We start from the raw sequence: 25,150 nt of genomic DNA on the forward strand, positions 1-25,150 counted from the left end.
AACCCCTTAATGCAGCTGCCAAAGAACAAAAGCAAGCCACAGTGGGGAACGAATCCTCTGCTAGAGTCTGCTGTCTGCCTGCTTGCGATGCAGCTGAAGGAGGATGACACTAGCTGCCTTTCTAGGGGAAAAAATGGAAATGTCTGTATAATGACCTGGCTCCAAGGACTGAATTGCCAGCCGTAGGATGTTGTGCATTAGACGCACTACGGCTCCTGCACGGTCTCTTAGTTGGCAGTGCTGATTTGCATTGTAACAAATCAGTTTACGCTAGGTCAGTTGCTTCATTCATAAAACTGCTACAATAAGCTGTGAAATCTGAAAAACGAAATGATTCGATTCTTTTCTCTCCCCCCTCGCCCTCCCCGACCCTTTTCCCGATAACTTTCCCATTTGACAGAACCTCAAGTGGGTTTTATGAATGGGCTGGAGTAGAGTTTTAAAAGGGCTACAAACATGTCAACGTTTTCTTTCTGGCATCTCTGAAGCTTAAGAAATACAGCTTGTGCATAGAGCAAATGTGTAGGGGGTTTGTCCTGTCCTTTGGCCAGAATGATGGAGACTTAACAAGCCAGATGTCTTTTTTTTTTTTTTTCTTTTTCATGGTTTACTTGTGTTCAAAGCCGCGGGGGGGGGGGGGGGGGGATGGACTCTGGAGGGCTTGTAAGGGGCCAATTCATCCATACCTGATTATTTATCCAGTGCCACGTTGAATGGCATTTGTGTCTCTTGGAAGTTATATTTGTAAATATCACTCCTGGCCGTGGAATAAAACCTCCTTTCTAGGCTGAAGGGATTTGGAGTCCAACTGAATGAAAAGTGTGTGTAAAAGGAAACTCTGTGCTCTGAGCAGAGGGGAGAGATTGCCCCTGGGTTTATGTAGCCTCACAGTGAAATCTCGCTGTGGGACAGACGTTAGCAAAGCAAAAATCTGAATCTCACTAAGAAAACAGTTTTTAAATTTTAGAAAGAGGCATGAACCAAGTTTCAGTTTGGATCTGAACTTCACAGCTCCAGCCCTTCTCTGATATGGGTTGATGCAAAACCCTTTTCCAGATTTCCTTCTGGTCTCAGGCCCCTGTGGTCATTCAGTCTGACCTCTGGCAGAACACAAGCCATAGAACTTCCCTGAATTAATTCTTGTTTCTGCTAGAGCAGAGCTTTTAGGAAAACATCCCATCTTGATTTAACAATTACTAGTGGTGGAGAATCCACCACGAACCTTTGTAAATTTCTTATCTTTAAGTTCACTTTATTAATGGCAATAAGCAGGGAGTGGCTTACGTTGTGGAGTGGGAGGTTGTTCCTTTTACTCTTTTTTTATATAGTGATGCTAATCTTAAAAAAAGAGAGGCCTTGTGGGTAAGGCATTGGACTGGAACTTGGGAGACCCAGGTTCAGTTCCTGGCTCTGCGACAAACTCCTTGTGTGACCTTGGGCAAGTCACTTCACCTCCCTGAGCCTCAGTTCCCATCAGCTGAAATCAATAGAGCTGTACTCATTTACACAAGTTGAGGGGCTGGTCAAAGGTAGTTTCAAGGTAATTGTTACTTCATCAAGAACCTGAGAGAGCCGAAGGAATGATCGTGTAGTTCCTGTGCCAGCATTAGGCTTTTGTTATCACGCAACTAAGAGACCCATTCTATTCTAAACCCTGCAATGTCTCCCTTTGCTCTTAATCACAATGCTATGCTCATTAAGAGCCTCTTCCATCTGAGGAACTCAAAATGATTTGCAAGCAACAACAGGTTCATCCTCTCCACCCCCATGAGTTAAGTAGTAATAGCCTCTGTTGTACAGATGGGGAAACTGAGGCACAAGAGCAGTGATTTGCTCAAGGTCATAATCCATAGCGGAGCCTTATGGTACCCATCTGCCAGAGAAACCAGGATGTGTGCCGCTTTAGGTGTCTCAGGATCTTAGAGGAAAACTGGTGAACATTCAGCTCTGATTAAATCTTTTGACAGTGATTTCTCCATATATGCCCCTTTGGCACTATGCAAACAATGTCAGTCATGGGAAGCCCCTTTGCAGTGTTGAGCAGGTGACTTGTGGAAATCCCTAAAGAGGGGAAGCCATGGAAAGGTCTTGAAACTGCATACAGCAAAGTGGCCTGTTGTAAGATGTGCTGCATTGATCATGCTACCCACAAAAAATATCCAGGAGGAGAGAGAGAGGAATCCATTCCCTGACTGAGAAGTTATTGCAGAGGGGGAAAGGGGGTTAGAGGCAGGGATCAGATAGTTTAGAAGTGGTGAATTTTCCCTGGCTGGTCTCAGTACAAGCAGACTGCTCATGCCAAGGATTTGTGATTTAGTTTGTGCTGGCAAGGAGGAGAGTGGGGTTTCCACGTGGGGGGAGAGAGAGAAAGAAGCAATGTTAAGCCTATTTTGGTACGCTGAGTTTGAGCCAATGGAGCCGGAGATTAGGATTAAATGGTAGATTTGGGAATTGCCTATGTGGAGGGGCATTGGTGCAGATTGTTCATTGTGAGCAGTATCCGCCTTCCTCTGAAGCATCGGGTACCAGCTGCTCTAAGGCAGCTATTGGACTGGGTGGGCTACTCGTCTTTATTCTAGTGGGTCAGTTCCTATATTGCTATGAGTAGCTTAAAACTAAAGGTGCAAATGAGGTCACCAAAGTCCTGATCCAAAATCAGTGGAAGGAGTCCAGGCACTTCAGTGGACTCTGGATCAGGTCCCAAGAAAGGGAATATACCAGCAAAAGAGGGGAGAGGACCCAGCCAAAGGGGAAGGTGAGGGCCCCCTGGCGGGGGAGGGGGGGGACTTGAAAATAGAAAACTCAATAAGATCTCACCACTGTAAGGATTTTCCCCAGACTCTGGGAATCAGCCATGCTGTGGGTCAGTTGGAAGGGGGAGAATGAGGTGGAAGGAAAATTAAAAACAGGGGCAGAAGGGAGGTCAGAAATGGGTGTGTAAAAGCAAAGGTGGTTGGGAGCTGGAATACATCCCAGTGATGTTCCTACTCCTGCTGCTGCTCCTCCCTCTCATAAGAGGTGGTCTGGGAACGCTGTCAGCTGTGGGTACCTGGAGTAGGCACACTGATCTCATTTTGCAAGGGTGCAGGCTCAACGAGGCAAAGCCCCTTTCTTACTCTTTCCCCGGCTGGGGCATTCTTGTAACACTGAAGCATCAAGGGCAATGCAAACGTTACAACACAATTGCAACAAACTGTCTGTCACTGATGCGATTGCTTAGTATTGTTTGTCAGTGGACAGGCTGCTTTCTTGAGTGCTGAGAAAAGGTGCACAGAGAAGGGATCTTTGGCTATCACAGAGCACTTTGCAGCATCTTCAGGTCAGAGCATACTTTCTAGAGAATAGGCCCATTGTAGACTCCCCAGAAATTTGGAAATCAGCAGTTGAGCTTTGCTTCTGGTTCTTCTCAATATATTGGGCCAGTCCAAAGCCCTGGGATGTAGCTCTGCACCCTGACCTTTGGGAAGGTTTTAGATCTGGATGAAACTTTTGGCTCTGGCATGTCTCTGGTATTTGCACCAAAGCTAACACCATGATTGCAGCTTGGATTCAAACCTAGTTTGACTGTCTAGCCCAAGCAGGGCCAGGTTCTGCTGGAACCATACTGTGAAGCAGGGAAGGGGGAGAGGTGATTGGCACCAAAATGTTTCGGATCACATTGGCAGCTTGACCCTCATTAGAACCCAGTTTGACCACAGCCTAGTTTACACCACACTTCAACACCACTGTTTTAAAGGCCAGTGTGGACAGCAGAAAATGGACATTGAAGCGGGTTGACTCTTCTGCATTTCCCTGATCAAGCCCTTGAGTCTCTCTGTATTTAATTAGATTTCCAAACTTGTGGAGTCAGTGGCTAGGAGAAGTCTGTCCTGGCAATCCTCTCCTCATCCACACCTCTGTGTGGAGGAGAGCAGAACAGAAGAAAATGAAAGGAGGGGAGAATTACAGGATGAAAGTGTGGAACATGAAGTGAAGGACAAAGGAGAAGGTCTCTATTCTTCTTGGACCTATGGCAATGTAATAGATGCACTGATAGATCTCTCTGCACCTCTAATTTCTATGATACTGTAAGTACTCACTGAAGTAATGTCTACACTGCAAAAAAAGACCTGCAGCAGTGAGTCTCCAAGCCTTGATCAACTGTCTCGGGCTTGTGCTAGTGGGCTAAAAATAGCAGTGTAGATGTTCAAGCATGAGTTGGAGCCTTGGCTCTGAGCTCCACCCCCCAGGCTCTGACGGGTGCACTTCTGAATGCAGAGACCTCAGAAGCAGCTGAACCCCTGCATGCCAGAGGGCCCCAAGTGGGGGGAAACTTAAAGGTGGAAATGAGAGAATCTTCACAAACACTGAATCATGTGTAGACTTCCTGACCACACACAAGGAGGCGTAGAGGGCAACTGGTTCAAACTGGAGTCAACTTTGCTAGAAATTGCTCCTAGGACTTCATGTGCTATGGGTCTAGTGCTGGGAAGGATAAGAATGGAGACTTGGTGGTGTAGTCCTTGAGCTAAAAAATTTATTTGCGGGGGGGAAGTGATAACTTTTGGAAAAATGGTAGGCCAGTGGCTTCAGCAGTGATAAGATGGCATACCTGGAGGCAAAGTGTGTTGTATGGCCTGTGATGAGCCATACAGACTAGGAGGATAGGAGAGAAAAGACCATCTGTAGACTCACCAAGGTAAATGAGAAAACGACGGGGCATCTGAATGAGTTTGCTTACGTTCTAAATGAATGTGGTTCCATTGCAAATGAAGGGTGACTCAATCAGCAAAATAATTGTTTTGGAAGAGGGATGAACGAGCAGAACCCAATGGAAGAATTAAGGATATGTAAGCCAAACTGGATCATGACAGATTTCAATCCCTCCTTTCTATGCAGAGGCATTTAAGGAAATGGAGAAAGCACCTGGGCCAGATGAAGCCGTAATGGATGTGGTGAAGTCATTGGAAAAGGAAGGCTTCAAGTATCTGACAAGTTTGTTCCATGTTCTTAAAGGGAAAATGCTTGATGAATGGGGTAAAAGCTTGGTGGTGCTTCTTTTTAAACATAAAGAGATATTCGTGTGCTAATCATCCAATTGAGCTGATGTTACATGTGATGAAAGTATGGGAGAAGATTATTGAAAAGGGTCTGAATGGGATGGTTGAAATTTGGAAAGGTCAGGATGGATTCATGCCAATTTATGCTACCAGTCCTCCTAGAGTAGCTCAGAAAAAGAGATTGAGACCATACCCAGTCGCAATCTGTACCACAGCTTCAGAAGAAGGCTATAAAAGTCGCCAACCCCACCCAGGGAAGTGGCAAGAGATTCTGGAGGGTGCCATACAAATTCATTTCCCTTACACCAGTCAGTGATGTGATCACACTGATACATGTGGATTAGCCACTATAGCTCATTTCATTTTCGTATGTTCATACTGAGTTTTGTGAGCAGTGGCAATGTACGATTGCCAAAGGCTTAACGTAGTTCCTTGGCTTTGTGTGGAAGAGGGCAACCTCCGAGTGATTATAGCTTTCTGGTAGCTGTTTTGTGGCTACCAATCTGCAATTTAGTCAATAAAACAAATGCAGATGGTAGCTTCCATCCTACAGTCAGAATTGCACTGGTGTATCCAGACAAGTGCCTGGGGTCCCAGTGAAGTAATGGAGCATTGCACAGAAATATAGCCCTCCCTGCATAGAGGGCACGATTAGGACATTCTCTTTTAAGAGTCCATTTTACAAGCTGCATCCCAAAATCCTTTACAGGAGAGCTGGAAGGGGGAGAGAGAGAGAGTGTGTGTGTGTTTCACTGCCTTTGTAAATGGACAAAGGCTGGTACTAGACAAGCAAAGGGGAACAGGAGAAAGACAGATGATGGGGTGGAGCTGGGATGATGTGCATATTATACCAATTATATTTATCTTGGGGAAGGTTTATGTTTAGTGGTTTTTTTGCTTTTCAAAAGTTTGAAAAATCTTATCTTGCAAAAAGTGTTCCAGTGAATTGCATAGAATGTTCCCCAGTGGTGGGGATTTAGAAGAGCATCACCACGCACTGGCATGTCTTGCTGCAACCACAGCTGTTTGAACTGGTTAAAATGGGAGCATTTCCTGACGCTTCAGAATGCTGTCTCCTTGCTAGCCGAATGTGTCTGGAATCAGACTCTGAAACTGTACTGGATGTGCTTAAAGCTGGCACTGCCGAGCAACAGAAGTGGAAGATTGGACAAATGACCAGGGAGGAGTATAAAAATATTGCTCGGGCATGCAGGAGTGAAATCAGGAAGACCAAATAACACCTGGAGTTGCAGCTAGCAAGAGATGTTAAGAGTAACAAGAAGGGTTTCTTCAGGTATGTTAGCAACAAGAAGAAAGTCAAGGAAAGTGTGGGCTTCTTATTGAATGGGGGAGGCAACCTAGTGACAGAGGATGTGGAAAAAGCTAATGTACTCAATGCTTTTTTCACCTCTGTCTATTAAAGTTGATTTAGTTGGGGAGTAGGCCCTGCTTTGAGCAGGGGGCTGGACTAGATGACGACTGGAGGTCCCTTCCAACCCTGATATTCTGTGAACACGTTAGATCATTGTACGTCTTGCTTTCCCAAGGCCAGTAGATGCGTCTTATCCCCACTGGTTCCTACAGAGGCATGTGGCAACTACCTATGGAATACCATTTGAAAGATGATAGACGAGAGCATTGCAGCAGGCCCTTGTTCCACCACTCAGAACTACCAGTCTGCAACACCGTTCAAAAGAATCCTGAAGCAGAAGGTCAGCGAATGCTCATGGGGAGACTGTTATGGTGCAAAGCTGGTGAAGCTAAAATAGAAGATTAAATGGCTTGATCTATGGATGGTTGTAACTGGGATGGGAAAAGCTCTCTGGTTCAGAGGAACAAAAGGAAAGTCCCAGCCCTTTGATGTGGGCTGGTACAACAATAAAAGTTGCAAATGGTGCAGCTTCTTGAGGCAAGGTCGTAAACTGAAGCTGCCCTCAGTCATTGTTTCCTACAAAGGAGTTAAAGGCCCATTTGGGGAAAGGTGTCCTGGCAGGGACTGCTCCTTTCTTGCTCCCATTACACACAGGAGTAGATGTCCTGGAGTTTTGTTTGGAGGAGGGCGGTTACATTTAATCTCCATGTGCGATGTGGCTCATCATTAAGGGGGTTGATGGAGATGGCTTAAAACTGGACCCGCTAATTTTCCCACCCCATTGAGGGGATCAATGTAAAATGACATCCAGGTCTGCATTGCCTGTCCTGATTTTTTTGCTAAACCAGGATGCTACCATCAAGGGAGACAGGAGGCCCTTGTGGGTAATGCAGGGAGAACAGAGTGGAGGGGACAAGGGTTCTCTTCCTAGCTTCTGCCTTGAATGTTCAGTGTGATCTACAGCAGGTGACTTAAGCCTAAATTTTCACAAGTAGCCACTAATTTTGGCTGCCGAACTTGACATTTAGGGCCTAATTGAGAGGTGCTGAGAACCCACAGTCCCCACTGACTCACTTAGCACCTAAAGGAAATAGGCACCTTAGAAAATCCTAAACTGTAAACTCTAGGACAGATCCACAGCTGGCATAACTCAATGTAAAACCTTTGATGTTGATGCTTCAATGGAGCTACATACGTTACATCAGCTGAGGATTCCCCCCCACCTCTCCTCTTTCAACAACCTTTTTAAACAAGAATAATTTTTCTTCATTTTTTAATTGATCCGTCTTTCATGAGATGTCTAGGTGGAGAACACTGTAGAAGAGGAAAATATTTGTTTTAAATGCCTCACTCCAGTGGTTTATCATCTGACAGAAAAGAAGCATGACAGATTGATTAGCCTAGATCAGCTTCAGAGAAGCATCCAAACTGCAAAGGATGCTTGTGCTGCTTAAAACCTAGTGCCCTGTTGTAATAGACTGCTAGTCATTTGAGAAGAATCCAGGCCACAGTGATGTTAAGTTTCAGAGTAGCAGCCGTGTTAGTCTGTATTCGCAAAAAGAAAAGGAGGACTTGTGGCACCTTAGAGATGAACAAATTTATTTGAGCATAAGCTTTCGTGAGCTACAGCTCACTTCATCGGATGCCTTCATGTGATGTTAAGTATTCTGCTGATTCAGTCTATTTAGCCTCTCGCCCTTCTGAGGGGAGAAGTGCTGTGGTGATTTAGTTGGTGTTGGGGATTGGTCCTGCTTTGAGCAGGGGGTTGGACTAGATGACCTCCTGAGATCCCTTCCAACCCTCATCTTCTATGATTCTAATACAAATAATAATAAGTGTGTAATGAGGAGAGTTGGGCAGGAACTGGATATTTTGTTCTGCGGGAAAATCCCTGATTTCAGAATCTTGTTTTAGTCTGAAACGGAATTAAAAGAACAAATTTTGAAATTATTCCTATGAAATGAAACTTCAGGTCAGTTGAAACATTTCACTTCGATAAAAGTCAAACATTTCACTCTGTTTTCATGTTATACTATATTAAAGAAGATTGTGTCTTTATTTTTGACATGGAAAATTGAAACGTTCTGTTTCAACCTTTTCAAAAAAGCTCTTCCTCCCCCTCCCCAATTTTTTCTTTCAGAAACTTTTTTTTTTTAAAGTTCCGCTTCCAATGAGTCCGCACTTCCAGACACACACACATTCCACTCGAAAATTTCTGACCACCTCTACCACTGCACTTTCGTTCCATGTTCCTTTTCTGAAGTTTCAGTTCCATGTTCAGATGTTCCCAGGGCATCGTGTGTGTGTGTGTGTGTCTGTCTCTGAGCCCTTATTAGAAACAGTCAGGGTTCCGTACTGCCTGAGCCATGAGAAGGGGGTCGGTTTTATCACATCCACTGTTCTTTTAGCTAAAAGAGGCCAGGCCAGACTCCATTCAGAAGCCCATTTGTGCTGCTTGCTGCTCAGTGAATTGCTTGTTGGCAAAAGCTGCTGGTTTGATGGCTCTAAAGTCCTCCATTTATCCAAAGAATTGTTACAGCATAGTCCAGGCCATTCAGAGAATCGTAGGACTGGAAGGGATCTTGAGACGTCATCTAGTCCTGTCCCCTGCACTCATGGCAGGACTAAGTATTGTAAGCTTCTCTCTGCCATTCCAGTCTAATTATTATTATTGTATGTGTATTATGGCACTGCCTTGAAGCCTTAATCCTAGATGACTCCATTGCGCTAGGTGCTGTACAAACACAGAACAAAAAGACAGTCCTTGCTCTGAAAAGCTTAAAATCTAAGTAATGTTTCTTCCCTCTGACTGTGTGAGGCTGCTTCTCAGAAGTCCGGTACAGTGGCCCATTCATTCCTTTGCCTGCCAATAAGGGGTTTGCATTTTTTAAAGAAAACCCTATTTTATCATTGGTTACATATCTTACATTGGTTATGTATCATAACTTACATGAACTTTGCACACCACTATTAACCGATCTCTGTCCTAATCTGTATGTAGTACCTTTATAAGACCCATTTGTGTTTGATCAACCTCTTTATCTGTGTGTGTCTTTTGTTCAGATTCCGAAAATGGTAACCAGCTGTCATACAATCTACTTGATCCTGATATGAGGCTGGTGGACCTTGGTTTGCTTTCCATCTAAAGGCTTGCCCGTGCTTTTTCTCCATGCCAGTAAAGTTGGGGGAGATCTGTCCCTTTTGAGAAAATCCACTGTCACAGTGTTGGCTGCTAGTAGCAATGGAGTTACCAGTGACCCCTTCTTCCGAGATGAGGATGCTCCTTCCCTGAAAGTAGGGCTGAAACAGTCACTCCTGCTCCTTAGCTGACTCCTGCCCAGGGCTCAGTGAGGAAATTACTAGGTGGAATTCTGAGGACTGTGTTATACAGGAAGTCAGACAAGATGATCATTTTGGGCCCAGTCTGACTCTAAAATCTACGGCGAGCTTGTAACCCGTGTAATGAGACAATCTGGGCTGGAAATCTGACCAGTGTCTCCAACATGGCAATACTGGCCCACTGTTGCTCAAGTACCAAACCAGGCTGCTTGCTGCCACCTCATGTGAATACGTGGTTTGAACAAAGCCTTTTCTTTCCACAGTATCCTTGATTAACACTCAAACTTGTTTAAAATCTCCCTGGGACCTGGAGCTTTTGAGAGATGTGGATCTAATTACCATGCCCGACATAAATGTATGGAAACAGGAACCCGAAGCGGGCTTTGAAACAACGGAGATCAGATGTGCTTTCTAAGAGTGCTAATCCAAAAGCAGGATATTGGTTTTCAGTATCAGCTGTGAACGATAATTTAAAACAGCACAGGACAAAATGGAAAACAGTGTAGCAATTAGGAGGGGAAGGAAAGCTTTTGTATTCTCCGACGGATTCTTGTGTCCCACTTCTCTTCCTCTGCTCTGCTTTGTCCTTACTACTGAGACTTGACTTCACAATGTTTCATTCTATAGAATCGCCAGCACTGAGTTGGCTGTGTTCATCACGCTTGGTGGAAGAGGTCCCTTTTAAAGCAGACCCCCTTTCTTGTGAGTGTCTTCATCTATATATAGATCATCTCTGTGACATGCTCTTGTGGTGGTGGGTGCTTTCGTAACAAGAAAACAAATGGAAGAGTGCAGTGGATCTTTGGCAAGTGCTCTCTAAACACCTGAGTCTTTGATTATTCATCAACTTCATCTAGGCTAAGAACTTTAAGTTTTAAGCTGTTTAGTAAATTCTTCTAGTGCCACAAAGGCTTATTTTGTGAGTGTATAAAAAATGATCCACTATGGGCCCCTTAAACAGATCTGCTGCTTGCCTCTGATTTTTCCATAGGGTTGGAAGAACAAATCCAGCCCCCACTCAGTGGATAATTTCCTTTCCTTTTGGTCTCTCTTGACTTTTTCCTCAGCCTGCAGTCTCGATCGCTTTCATGACCGCTTCTGGGCCAAATTCAGGCTTGGTGTCAACAGATGCAGCTTCTTTGTCCCATCTACACCAATCCGAATGGCAGGACTGCAAAAGACCTACTTAAAAATCTAAACCCTGCAGGGGTATTAGCGAGGTGCCTCTGGAAAGGGAAATGGAATTTGCTCTTCTCCTACAAAATTCTTCCCTTCCTCCCATGTTTCTAGGAGTCTATGGAGGAGGGTGTCTGGTTGGCTCAAGGGATTGGTAAATAGAGGCAAAGGGCTCTGTTCTCTAAGTTACCTACTCAGACCAGCCTAGCAGTGCCTGAGTGTTCCTCGGGTGACATGCTGGCCTATGTGAAAGGAGATGGGGAATTTAGTCTGCTTCTCCGTGGGTAAGCATCCGTCATGGAGAACGACCACCACACTGTCGCTAAAACGCACCCTCTGTTGGCAGCCTCAACAAAGAGGCCAAGAGCTGGCTGGGCCATGAAGACTGAACTCCCCTCTCATCCCAGAGGTGGGGCCTCCAAGACAGACTTGAAGCACCTTTGGCAGGGTGGCATGGGAATCTTACTCTGCTCCAGGCGGCATCTCTCTTGTGGCTCCATGGAGGATTTCTCTCTCTGATGCTGCCAGTTGCGCACCCTGGTTTCTGTGGCCCCTCCTTCGTTTGGAGGGGGGGTGGGTTTCTTCTGGTTGGCTCACTCCCACCCTTCCCCTCACCAGCACTAAGCTAATCTTAAAGCTCAAATCACAATGGAGGAGTCTGTTTGTACAGTACCATGCATAATGCGATCCTGATCTGTTACTAGGACCCTTAGATGCTACAGTAATAGAAATAAAATCTCATAGTAATAAGGGTCCTGCCTGTATGGGAGAATTGCTTAAAGAGAGACACTGGGATTATTTTAAACCACCTAAAGGATTTGGGTGTCCAGTTTCCATTAATACGAACAGGAATCCGGGATCTAAAACTCCTGGACAGCTTTGAATATGTCTAGCAAAACCAAGAGGGTTCTACAGAAATTGCTCTTAAAAATCTTCAGTGCTTAATAGGGTTTTCTGAACTATAGTGGTGGTCTCCTTTTCTATCTGGTGGAATTCTGTGGCAGGGATACAATTACCTATTTAAAGTTTAGAGGGTGGTTTGGAGTGGAAAAAACCCCACTAAAGAGGTTAATGCTTTTCTAGTAAACTCTTTCGGGCTTTACTGTATGGGTTATGAACACTTGTGTGCTGTGCCCCTGAAACTCTGCATCATGCGAAATCTAAATCATTGCTGAGCACAACCCTGCGGGCAGAGAATTGTCTCAGACTTGTCTAATGCACATGTAACGCTGACCGATCCCGATCGTCGGTGGGTGGGATCGAACCTGGGGCCTCTGGAGCTTACTGCGTGAGCCTCTATGGCATGAACTAAAAGCCAACTGCCTCTTAGCTAAGGCTCTCGAGCAGACTCATTTAACTAAGTGGCCTTGGTGCCACTAGAAGGGACAAAACACCACACCCAGAAGCTGTGTGGGTTACACCTGGAGTTAAAAATGTATCTTTGTTGTTTGTCCACCCCATCTAGGTCCCCCAGTGGCTGCTGCAGTCCGTTCCCATTTTAACGACTGTCCCGACTCCCACAGTCACTTCTGCTTCCACGGGACCTGCAGGTTTCTGGTGCAAGAGGAGAAGCCAGCATGTGTGTAAGTCTCTTCCTGTGCCAAAGTGTTTTGCTTGTGTGAGCACAAGTGAAACTGAAGAGAAAGTGATCCACTGTTCCTCAGGGCAGCAGGGTCATGATAGTACCCATTGCATCCCCCCTTGGGTTGCAAACTGGCACATATAACTTTTTGCATTATCTTTGGAGTCACAAAGAGGAAACCACACCGGCTGGAATTTTCAGCGAGAATAGAGTACCCACCTCCCCTTGTCCTTCACGGCACAAAGATGGGGTGGAAAAAGTCAAACCTGGGTGCCGAAAGTTAGGCTCCTAAATCCATATTTAGTTATCTAAGGGCCTGTCTACGCTACAGTTAGACAGCCGTGGCTGGCCCGTGCCAGCTGACTGACTCGCAGGGCTTGGGCTGCGGGGCTGTTTAATTGCAGTGTAGACATTCCCAAGCTCTGGGACCCTCCCACTTCACAGGATCCTAGAGCCTGGGCTCCAGCCTGAGACCAGAGGTGTCAAGGTTCCTCCCCCACTCTGAACTCTAGGGTACAGATGTGGGGACCTGCATGAAAAACCTCCTAAGCTTATCTTTACCAGCTTAGGTCAAAACTTCCCCAAGGTACAAAATATTCCCCCCGTTGTCCTTGGCCTGGCTGCTACCACCACCAAACTAATACTGGTTACTGGGGAAGAGCTGTTTGGACGCGTCTTTCCCCCCCAAAATACTTCCCAAAACCCTGCACCCCACTTCCTGGACAAGGTTTGGTAAAAAGCCTCACCAATTTGCCTAGGTGACTACAGACCCAGACCCTTGGATCTTAAGAACAATGAACAATCCTCCCAACACTTGCACCCCTCCTTTCCTGGGAAATGTTGGATAAAAAGCCTCACCAATTTACATAGGTGACCACAGACCCAAACCCTTGGATCTGAGAACAATGAAAAAGCATTCAGTTTTTTACAAGAAGACTTTTAATAAAAAATAGAAGTAAATAGAAATAAAGAAATCCCCCCTGTAAAATCAGGATGGTAGATATCTTACAGGGTAATTAGATTCAAAAACATAGAGAACCCCTCTAGGCAAAACCTTAAGTTACAAAAAAGATACATAGACAGAAATAGTTATTCTATTCAGCACAATTCTTTTCTCAGCCATTTAAAGAAATCATAATCTAACACATACCTAGCTAGATTACTTACTAAAAGTTCTAAGACTCCATTCCTGTTCTGTCCCTGGCAAGAGCAGCATACAGACAGACACAGACCCTTTGTTTCTCTCCCTCCTCCCAGCTTTTGAAAGTATCTTGTCTCCTCATTGGTCATTTTGGTCAGGTGCCAGCGAGGTTACCTTTAGCTTCTTAACCCTTTACAGGTGAGAGGAGCTTTCCCCTGGCCAGGAGGGATTTCAAAGGGGTTTACCCTTCCCTTTATATTTATGACAAGAGGTCTACACGGCAATTAAACAGCCCTGCAGCCCAAGCCCCGCGAGCCCGAGTCAGCTGGCAAGGGCCAGCCACGGGTTTTTAAACTGCAGCGTAGACATAACCTTAAATTACTAGCCTGATCTTCAGTGGTGCCCCCAGCAGGTCCCATAACTCAAATGGGTATTTGCAGGGGCTCAGCATTCTGAAAACCTAGCCTAGCTAGATGGCTTTTGGAGGCCTGAAAACTTAGCCAAGGAGCTGCTGGCTTAGTATGTGCTCAGGGCTTTACCTTGCAGTTCTTGATCAGGTACAACTTACTTTGACTTCAGTGGGAACTTTGCCAGCGTAAGCTGCAGGATCAACCCGTTAATTGGCATTTGAAGTATTGCTAGCCTGTCTTTGTCCCGCTCTTTATTCTCTGGCTAGGGGACTGAGGTGGTTGTCTGCCAAATGCCTTTTGAGAATACCAGTGACTGGATCGTTATTTCTTGGGGGCGCCTGGGCTTTGGCACTTTCTTTTTTTAATTCTCATGTCTCTTCTTTTCACAGCTGCCATTCTGGGTTTGTCGGGACGCGATGCGAACACGCAGACCTCCTTGCAGTGGTAGCTGCCAATCAGAAGAAACAAACCATCACTGCCTTGGTAGTGGTTTCAGTGGTAGCGTCCGTCGTCCTTATTGTGGCCTGTGTACTAATACAGTAAGTCTGCTTTACGTGCTGTTGTGCCTCAGCTTACTACTACTTTACTGGGTCTCAGGGAGATTCTGTTGATTTGTCTTAGCCGTGCCGAAGTATCCACACAGACTCGAAGTCCCGTTCCACCACGCATTACAGAACCATAGAAACGGGGGACTGGAAGAGACCTTGGTAGGTCATCTCGTCCAGTCCTCTGCACTGAGACAGGACTAAGTGTTCTCTAGACCATCCCTGCTTGTCTACCTGCTCTTAAAAACCTCCAGGGACAGCGATTCCACAACACCCCTAGGTCATTTTTTCCAGTACTCAACCACCCTGATTAGTTAGGAGTAGTTTCCTAACGTGTAACCTAGATCTCCCTTGTTGCAATTTAGGCCCATAGCTTCTTGTCCTGTCCTCAGTGGTAAGGAGAAAAATGTATCACCCTCCTCTTAATAAAAAGAAAAGGAGGACTTGTGGCACCTTAGAGACTAACCAATTTATCTGAGCATGAGTTTTCGTGAGCTACAGCTCACTTCATCGGATGCATTCAGTTCACAGTATGCATCCGATGAAGTGAGCTGTAGCTCACGAAAGCTCATGCTCAGATAAATTGGTTAGTCTCTAAGGTGCCACAAGTCCTCCTTTTCTTTTTTGCAAATACAGACTACCACGGCTGCTACTCTGAAACTCCTCTTTATAACAACCTTTTACATACCTGAAGACTGTTATCAGGTTCCCCCTCAGTCTTCTCTTCTCCAGACTAAACAAACCCAATTTTTTTCAATCTTTCTTCATAGGTCATGCTTTCTAGACCTTTCCTAAATTTTGTTGCTCTCCTCTGGACTTTCTCCAGTTTGTCCATGTCTTTCTCAAAGCGAGGGGTCCAGAACTGGACACACTACTCCAGTTGAGGCCTAATCAGCATGGAGTAGAAGAATTACTACTTGTGTTTTGCTTACAACACTCCTGCTAATACATCCCAGTTCCATATAAAGCCTAAATTTAATTCTCTTTCAAGCAGTCTTTTTAGTTGTTTCAGAGCCGTGGTTGGGAATTGGGAAGGGATGGACCCGGGGTATTTATACACAGAATAATCTGAACCTCATAATGGTAGTTTACTGGTAGGATGTTTGAGTGCAGTGCCAGGGGAAAAATTTCTGTCTGAAAACCTGCTGACTTCTAAGGCTGTCTATTTAAATGGATGAACTGAGAAGCTAATATAAAAACTATGTACCAAAATAGGCCAAATTCACAGGTATAAAAGAGGGGGCCTGTTTACATCAGTAAATGGACATAAGGGCATCTAAACTGTGTATCTTGCATACTACAGGACTGGAAGAAGCTGTAGGTTACATTAACTAGACTCCTTCAGGTTCTTCTCTGAACAGGCCCTATGCATGTAGACTGTGAAAATTGCTTCCATGGGAGCTGCTGACTCTAGACCTGACCCTGTGTGGTGCTGAGCCCCTGAATAGGATTGGGCCTCTGGTTTGTGGGGTTTTTTTTCTTTTTTTTGGTTTAGTTTTTTTTTTCCAGCCAAAGTTGATGCCACGACTAACACGCGAAATAGTGCATGAGATGAAGCTCGCTATTCTATTTAATGTGCTAGTGAATGGAACTGTTGCAGGGGAAATGCAGACCGCTGTACTGCGCTCTTAGAGGGCAGAAAGCTTTCTGGTTGCTACTGTGATACAAGAAACATTATTTGTGCCAATGCCCATTTCTGTGAATAACTGGAGTTCTACAGAACAGCTCATCCCTATGGATGTAAAGTACTTCAATGTTCATTCTAAGGGCAGGTGGACAATATACTCGTGTTGCAACATGAGTGTGTTAAGAGAACAATACTGTCTTCACTGTGTAATTTAAAGGAATAGGTAAGTGTTGCTGTTGATTTCCCAACCCAAGTGTCTTGTGTTACGAGACATATTGCTTCACAGTCTCTCTGCATGTCCTAACTCTTCTTTCAGTTAGCTCTTAACTCTTCATTCACGATGGGATCAAATGAACAAACCAGTCAGTACAGCTGCAATAAGCCAGAGTGTTTGTTTGTCTTGCCCTAATTGTCACTTTTCTCATGGCTGATATATACTTATAAATGTAAATAAATCTTTCAACAGCACATCAATCGGTGCTATTGGCCGCTGTGTACAATTTGTTCCAAATTCATTGAGGGCTTTTTTTCCCCTCCAGTTGTCTGAGGTCTAAACCAGAGTTTCTGAGCGCTTGTGGTTTATTTCTCTGTATTAAAATAGCCCCGAGAGGCCCCAAATGAGATCAGGATCACGCTGCGATAGGATCTGTACAGATGCATAGTGCCAGTCAATTTTTTACATTCTAGATCAAGGGTGAGAGAGAAGTAGTATCATCACCCCCATTTCACAAATGGGAAACTGAGGCACAGAGGCCCTGATTCAGGTGAGCATTTCAGTATATGCTGAAAATCAAGCACATGCTTTTGTGCCTTCCTGAATAGGGGCCAAAGTCAGAGTAGGTGACTTATCTAAGATGACACAATGAGTCTGTGGCAGAAGTAGGAATTGAATCCCAATCTCCTGAGTCACTGACTGGTGCCTTTGTCGTCAGGCTGTCCTTCCTCTCTAGATCACCCTTCCTGTCTAGACCAGATTCTGAAAGATCTCGTGGCCCTTTTCCTAGGAGTAGGGCTTTGAGTCTCCAGTGTCTGGTTCAAATTCCAGATCTCTGATAACTAACCAGATGTAAATTCATTCCTGTGCATCAATGGAGCTACACCAGGGGTGAGTGTGTCCCATTTTTGCCTATCTAAATTCCCCTGTTGCTTTGCAATGATTAGGCATTCCCTTTGTCCTTGCATCAAGACACTCACTCTCTCTCATGTAGCATTGTTGGGGCTGTAGTAATGCCTGTCATTTCCCACCCCAGTAGGGGAATTGCGTTTCGGTGCTAAGCGAAGTGAATGCTGTGTGATTTTTCTCCCCTTCTTCCTCCCCCCCCCCCCCCCCCACCCCTTGATGCTTCCCAAGGCAGCTGTACAAATTAGACTTCAGCACCACCATTCTTGTTCGCGTAAAGAGAAGCAATGGACCACATTCTACTCTGTTAGTCTGCATTGGCATCTTCACTAAAATCAATGGAGCTCTCTGGGGGTAGCTGAGAGCAGAACTAAGCCCAGTATGTTGCTGAGATGGTTATTGCTGAACAGTAAAGACCTCTTCATTGTTGGTTGTTTTTTTTTTCCCCTCCTTCCCTGTGCACAAGCTATTTGCCTTGTCTCCATCCTAATACCCCTGCCCTAAATTGCATTTCAGTTGCTGTCGGATAAGAAAACATTGTGAGTGGTGCCGAGCCTTCATCTGCAGACACGAGAAGCCCAGTGGGCTCCTGAAGGGGGGAACTTCCTGTTGCCATTCAGAGACAGGTAGGAGGAACAACAGTCGTAGCAACAGCTTCCTTCCAACGGTTAAATTGGTTGGCCGTGGAGATGAAGATCCTGCTAAGGAGCTGAGTTCCATTTAGCTGGCATCAGTAGCAGGCAAAGTCCAAACGATCCCTCGTCTATTATTCTTTAACTTGTATCTCCCCATACCCATGGGTGATGCATGCAGCCTGGCAGTAGCCATTATCAGATGCATCAAAGGAAGGTCCAAGGAACCTTTTGTGACAGCCACCATCTTGGTCAACACACTGGGACTTGAACCAGGGATCTCTACAGCTAAAGCATGAGCTGCTACAGTTTTTTGAGCTAAAGAGTCAAGGCTGCCTAGCACTGCAACAGACTCCTATCCTTGGTGGATCGGGAACAGGGGCGGACCTATGGTGGGATTCCCTCTGAGACCTTTTTTCCATTCAGCTGCTCAAGAACTCAGTTTGACTCCAGATTGTCACTCGGGTATCTTTATTTTGATCTCCAGCAAAGCTGTGCTGAGTTGATCAGATTCAAGCATAGGGGATAGGTATAGGGCATACCACACACCCAAACTTACACAGAAAACCTCTTCCTTTTTGTATACATGTACACATGATGTTGCATTTACTGTTTTGGGATTGGCTTGGCTACTTCAGAGGTACCAATCCCTGTATAGTATGCTCTAGACACACACTGTCCATGTGACTTTTTACTTCCTCTTTACATTCCACGCTTATTTTGTCCATTTTAAATGGCTCCCTGGGTGTTCCCCCTCATTTTAGCTAGTATAGACATGGTCTCTTATCTTACCGGCCCATTAACCTATCTTAGTTTTAGCGTGGACATTCTGTTCCCAACCTCCTGTTCCATTTACCTCTCTAACCTTGTCTCCCAAGAAATGAGGCCTCACCCATGTCTGACTCATGTCAAGCCAGGCCTACAACCTGTAACACACTTACCAGTGGGTTATATCTGCAGTAGGCAGTTATGAGAGCAGGATCAATGGGGTCCTTTTGGAGATCACATAAGGTAACGTGAACATCAGTACACTTCATCCTTCAGCGTCGTCTATTAGAATGGTCCTGTTTACCCCTTGGAATGCATCTGAGATCAACCTTTCATGCATGAAATTTTTTTTTAATTTCATTCCTACCTTTTTTTGTGGGGGGCGGGCGGGCGGGGAGGCTGACTTACCAGGTAAGTAAGAACTGCTGAGCAACTTTTGTTTCTTAAGTGAATTTAGCTGGCATTTCCAAGATGTAGAGTGATGCCTAGCTCTTGTGTAGCAATTTTCATCCATAGATCTCCAAGTTCTTTTTTGCAAAGGAGGTCAGTATCCTTAATACAAGTTTACACATAGGGAAACTGAGTCACAGAGAGGGGGAAGCGACTTCCCAAGGTTACCCATCAAGCTAGCAGCAGAGCTGGGAGTTGAACCCAGATTCCCTGAGTCCTGGTTCAGTGCCCTACCCACTAGGTAACACTGCCTAAGATACAGTGAAATAACTTCATTAATGTTGCCATATAAAATTCAGATTTTTAATTCCCAAGGATCAAATGGGGTGATGTAAAACGAAGTTGGTGTAACACTGAATCAGGCCCCATTGGGTCTGGTCATGTGAGTAAGGATTGCTGGTTTAGACCCCATGCTGAGAGAAATGCAAATATTGAAGAGCCAAAAGAGTGGGAAGTAATATATAATCTAATAAATGAGTAAATTTTATTTAAGTGAGGGAAGATTTCAAATGTGCAGTGGTAGCTAACCAACCTTTGAAAATCTCCCCCTAAATATGATATTTCCCCAGACTCCCTTTTTATAGACCATCTGAATTTATAGTAAAGCATCTTTTGAGTGCTGAGTGATTTTTGCACCCTTTAAAATTGATTTACAAACCATTTGGCCTGCCTACTTAGGGCTACGGCATCTGCATGTAAACCAGTCCCATTTGTGGCACTAAATGAGCATTGATTTGCAAGAGATTTCCCATGACACTGGAAGAAATCGCAACCATTTTTAGCATCTCTGAAAATCCAGCTTCTGTGCATTTGGCAGTTTGGTACAACATATTCTTTGTCAGTGCAGGGGTTTTTTGCACCACGTGCTGCCATAAATTCAAGGTGACCTATGACATACCGTCTAGGCAGGGGCCAGAATTATTCTGGATCTCTTCCTGTTTTTCTTTAATTTTGTCTCTGCTCTAATTATTTATCTTTGTCAGCCTGACTTATTCATCGCGCTCACGAAGGAGACTGAGAATTCTGTAGAAAGCATGTACTCCTCTTCGTTGCTTTTAGAGTATTAGATCGATTTGTAATAGCAGCTAAGGTGCCTTTGTTTGTCCTGGCTTTATAGAGCGGTCTCCTGAGCTGTTTGTGGCTATATCAGGTGCTCCACATCGTAGGGGAGGTGTACGTTTCATACCGTGAAGGAGAGAGTGCTGAGACTTCCATAAAGAGACAGGGAGCCCTTCTCCATCGACCAGGCACCGAAACAGCAGTGTCGTTTGAAAGTGAATGTTTTTGAATGAGCAAGAAGGAAAAACGAGCTATCTACTCCCTGCCCTAAATAGTCAAATTTGACTAACTGAGGAGTAATTTTGGTTGCCCAAATTAAGCAGCCTGATCTTCAGAAAGTGCTGAGCATCCACCCTCTAACTGTTCTTAAATGCCATAAGTTAGGCACCCAAAATAATAAGTTATTTAGCCCCTCTGGGTTACTGCTGTAATGGAATTTCTAATGTATTTAACCATGGAGGACAGGTCTAACAATGGCTATTGGCCAAGATGGTCAGGGATGCAAACCTATGCTCTGGGTGTCCTTAAACCTCTGACTGCCAGAAACCGGACAGGGGATGGATCACTCAAAATTGCCCTGTTTTGTTCATCCCCTCTGAAGCACCTGGCACTGGTCACGGTCAGAAGACAGGATACTGGGCTGGATGGACCATTGGTCTGATCCAATGTGGCCGTTCTTATGACTCACTTGCCTTCTGATGCTAGACTAGAGCCAAATTACGCCCTTGTTTGCTCCCATGGAAGTAGGTTAACCCGTGTGGTGTATGTTTTTTGTTTTTTATTCTGCAGTGGTCTGAAGGAGAACTGGATCTGACCAATATATTAATTGCCATGGCCAGATGGGACTGCTGCAGTATAATAAAGGAGGCCTATCCCATTCAAGAGAAGAACATTTTTTCCATGGAAGAAAATGCTCTGGCGTGGGATTAGTATCAAGCATACACTACATTACCTTGACTCTTCATATGCATCCTGTATTATAGGCTGAGCTTTCAGAACCTTGCCAAATCGAGGGCACCATCTCCATGGGGCTATGCAATGTGAAGCCATGAAGTAACGAGTAGACCACCTCTCAACCACCATGGAATCTTAGACTGTTTTATGAGACTTCAGACTCGGACACGAGAACGACACGTGGGTCAGCTTCATGTTTACGTAGATGTGATGATTTGGGGGGATGGGGGAGGGGAAGTAGGTTTGACACCAGCGATTGGGGGTGGCGGGGGGAGTGTGTACAGTCCAGGTTGGAGATTGCTTACTGGCTGTCTGTCGGTATCTGTCCTGCTTTGAGACTTTATGGAACGTACCTGAAGACTGGGTCTTTGGTTCATGCATTTGTTACATATTTGACTCATTAGGAGGAGCAGTTGCAGGTCTCCATTTTTCAAAAGAGAGAACGCAGCCCTTTCAAAGGAATATCCTATTTGCCTGACTGCGATTTTTTTCCTTTATGCTGCCGGGGCCATTGGGACATTCGCCCTGCCAGATGAAATCTGGGGCAGGGGAAATACAGGACGAGATGGACTGGCCAGGGCTATCCTTTCCCTTTCTGATGATATTCAATTTCTCTTCATCGGGAGACAAGTTGCAAGAGAGAAATAGCAACGCGCAAGCCAGTGTGGCGGGGGGTGGAATGTGTTCAAGCCCCCACAGTCCTTTGCGTTTTAAACGTGATGGCAGAAAATATTACAAGTTATTGAGGCAGAAAAATGTGTTTGCGGGTTAAATGTCTTTGGTGTTCTTGGAAAGCTGAAAAAATGGAACATGGAAATAAGCATAACAAAATGGCGGCCATTGGGGTGGTGGCAATCTAGGCATTTAGAGCCTGATCCAAAGCTTATTAAAGTCTTTCCAATGTCTGTAATGGGTTTGGATGAGGCCCTTAGACATGTGGCTTTTTGCATTTCTTTATGCTCTTTAGGGACTGTTCAGAAAACTTTAGGAGTTGCTGTGTTATGACAATGGGAAACCTAGGGCCCAATCCTGCAAACCCTTCCACATGGGAATAGAATAAGCTCATGGGGTCTGATTTTGATCTTGCTTACACTGGTGTAACTCCATTGGTTACTCTGGAGTGAGATCAGAATCAGGCCCTCCTAAGTAAATGGGACTATTCCCTGAAGTATGGATTATAACTTGTAGGTAAATGTTTGCATACCCCTAGTCCCTCTTTGAGTCTGAGAGGATAAACCCACACTGTACATTATGCAATTGGATAACAAACTTGACAGTCCCACCTATGAAATATTCTTCTGAATGTTGATCTGAAGTTTGCTTCCAGATCTGCCTGGCAAAATACAGTCCTAGAGTCAAATTCACTACTATGGGCCTAAGTGAGACCTATCCCTCCACTGAGGTCAGTGAAGCTTCCCCTGCTTACACCTCTTAGGAATTTGGCCCTAGGTTTGTCCTGATGATTGAAGAGCAGAATTTCACCCTTTTGTTTAGAAGCAAAATGTTACAGGAGGAATGCTTGCAACTTTAACCCAGATCCATAGTAGGGAAAATAGAAACAATATATATTTATCTTATATAGAGAAACCACTGCCTTACTTATTCATTTTCAAACTCTTACTTAAAAGAGGCAACAGTCTTATGAACTTCTGGTTTCCTATAATACAGCAACCTAATGACTGGCACCGGAGGAAATTTCGAAATAGATACACAAGTGATGGTTTGTTCCATAATCTTAATTGTCAGAGATCAGCATGTTTCAACCCTTTGCTGGACCTGCACCTTGACTGAGTCTGACGCAGTCTTCCAATGGCCCTGATTCTACACCTATTAAGTCCACTCCCCTTGATTTCTTATGGAGGCAGATTGACCCCCAACCAAAAGATGGCTTTTGTCAATCTCTGCCCAGGATTTTTTCCCCGCCCAACTCCGTTTAATTCTTTGATTTATTTTTAAAGCTGATTTGAAAAATTAATTTTAAAATAGCAGCATCTGTGTCTGAGAGGTGGATATGGATTATTGCACTTGGCAGTGATGCGGCAGGCACTTCGCCTTGAGGGTGTGGCAGCGTGGGGTGTGGTCTGGTCAATTTCTGAGCTGTATGTGTGATTCCATCAGTGATGCTCGGAGTCTGTCAAAGAGGAAAAGCCCAACACATCTAATGTCCTGATTCTGTAAAGCACTTAAGCGTCTGCTTAAAGTTTAAGCAAGTGCTTAAGCACTTTCCTGAATCGGGGAGTAATTGCTGAATTACCCACTTTTCTCTGATATCTTCTAAAACATCAGAGCACCCTCTCCTCTGGCTCAAAAAGACTGGAGAAGAAATATCTGAACTGAAGTGCCATGTAACTGCCCTGCAGCAGGTTAATAGTTCTGCTCCATCTCTGAGATCCCTGAAATCTTTTGTGTAGGGAGGGACCCTATTGGTCTGTTCTTGGTTTCTGAGCACTTCAGGAAACTTGGGGCCAAATTTCCTGCTGGCATAAGTGGCCATAAATTCTATTGATATCGGTGGCACTCTGACCATTTCTGTCAGTGGCAAATTCAGCCCTTAAGATTGAAGCGGTGTTGCTGATGGCCATAATTACAAGAGCTGTATAAATCGCTTAGTCCTGCTTTTTAGAACGTAGGCTTTAACCTCTAACCTAGGGCTCCCAAGAAAAGTTCGACCTGATTTTTAGTGCCCTTTTCACCTTAGAACATGCAGAGTGCTCCAGCCATGAGGAGTGGGGACTGTGGTTTTTAGCATAGTTTTTAAAAAATTGCGTCCAAATGTCGTATGGAAGCTGTGCATTTAGGGCCCGATTCCACAAGGAGCAGAGTACCTTACATTGCACCCTGCAGGATAGTGCTTTCTCTCTTTTGCTTTTTATATGGGAATAAGACTAAAGAATTGATTTCTTGTAGCCTAAATTATTTAGGCTTCTCTTCACGCCTTGATTCACGGGCCCATTGGGGCGGTTAGGCTTTATTTCACAAGCCTTGTTCCTGGAATGGGCTGCAGGGTCAGGTCCTGTGACAACATCCATGAGCAGAGGGATGGATCTTGCAACTAACAGTTGGGTCATTAGTTCTCTGACCGCCCCACCTTGTCCTCAGACCTTCCAGGGAAGTTCCTTCTCAGGAAGCTGTATAGCCATTTGTGCTGGGTGCACCCCAAGAAGTTCATAGGAATTCATTCAAAAGCCTGGGTCAGATTTGCCGTGGATGACATTCTGACACTCTTCACCCCTCCCTAATGGTGGTATGCTTTTAAGCCTGAGTGCTGCTTTAACATCCCAACTCAGAAGTTTTGCATGTTAAGATGGCACGAACACACAGGTATTTGATACTCAACGAGGCATGTCTTGGCTAGGGGCAGCTCTGTCCCTCCTTATTGCCTGGAAATGTATTGATAGGCAAGAAGCTCACACATGCCTCCCTGAGTTGACCCACTAGTGAGAATGTTCATGCAGCCACTAATTTGACCTTTTTTAAAAACAAGGGAGACAGATCCTCAGCTAGTGTGAATTAACATTTCTATTCGCTTAAATGGCGCAATGCCAATTTACACCAGCTGAGGATCTAGCCTAGGTTTTCTGGCACTGAATCCTTGCTTTCCCCTGCCCCCCACCCCGATTGCACCCTACTAAAGAGCAATTATAAAGGGCCATGTGTACAGTCTATCTCGTAATCCATTCCATGATCTGCTCCTTGCAATATCTGAACTTCTAGGATCTGATTTTTAAAATGGCGATGCTTTTAAGAATATACCTAGATATTTGACTCAGAAAGTGGGATCACACTTCATTAATATGGAATGTACTTTAAAAACAACCACATTGCCTAGTTGAAGAGGGATTGGAAAGGACAGGAGAGAAATAAAGGTTCTTGTGACAATGGGTATTGGGGTCAGAATTTAAAATGAAGATCTGAATTCCTCTCTCCTTTCCCCAC

At 44.8% G+C, this 25,150-nt stretch overlaps 1 protein-coding gene across 1 annotated transcript in view; it reads left to right on the forward strand.

Moving 5' to 3' along the window:
- TGFA (transforming growth factor alpha) overlaps positions 1-21,449 on the forward strand; it is a 41,646-nt gene extending 20,197 nt beyond the window's left edge. The window contains exons 3-6 of the mRNA XM_048829209.2: positions 12,392-12,509; positions 14,449-14,598; positions 17,868-17,977; positions 21,050-21,449. Of these exons, the coding sequence (XP_048685166.1) occupies positions 12,392-12,509; positions 14,449-14,598; positions 17,868-17,977; positions 21,050-21,057 (386 nt within the window). The 3' untranslated portion in view covers positions 21,058-21,449. The remainder of the gene's footprint in view (positions 1-12,391; positions 12,510-14,448; positions 14,599-17,867; positions 17,978-21,049) is intronic.
- The last annotated feature ends 3,701 nt before the right edge of the window (positions 21,450-25,150 follow it).

This window comes from Caretta caretta, chromosome 26, assembly GCF_965140235.1.
Source record: "Caretta caretta isolate rCarCar2 chromosome 26, rCarCar1.hap1, whole genome shotgun sequence".
Classification (NCBI taxonomy): domain Eukaryota; kingdom Metazoa; phylum Chordata; order Testudines; family Cheloniidae; genus Caretta; species Caretta caretta.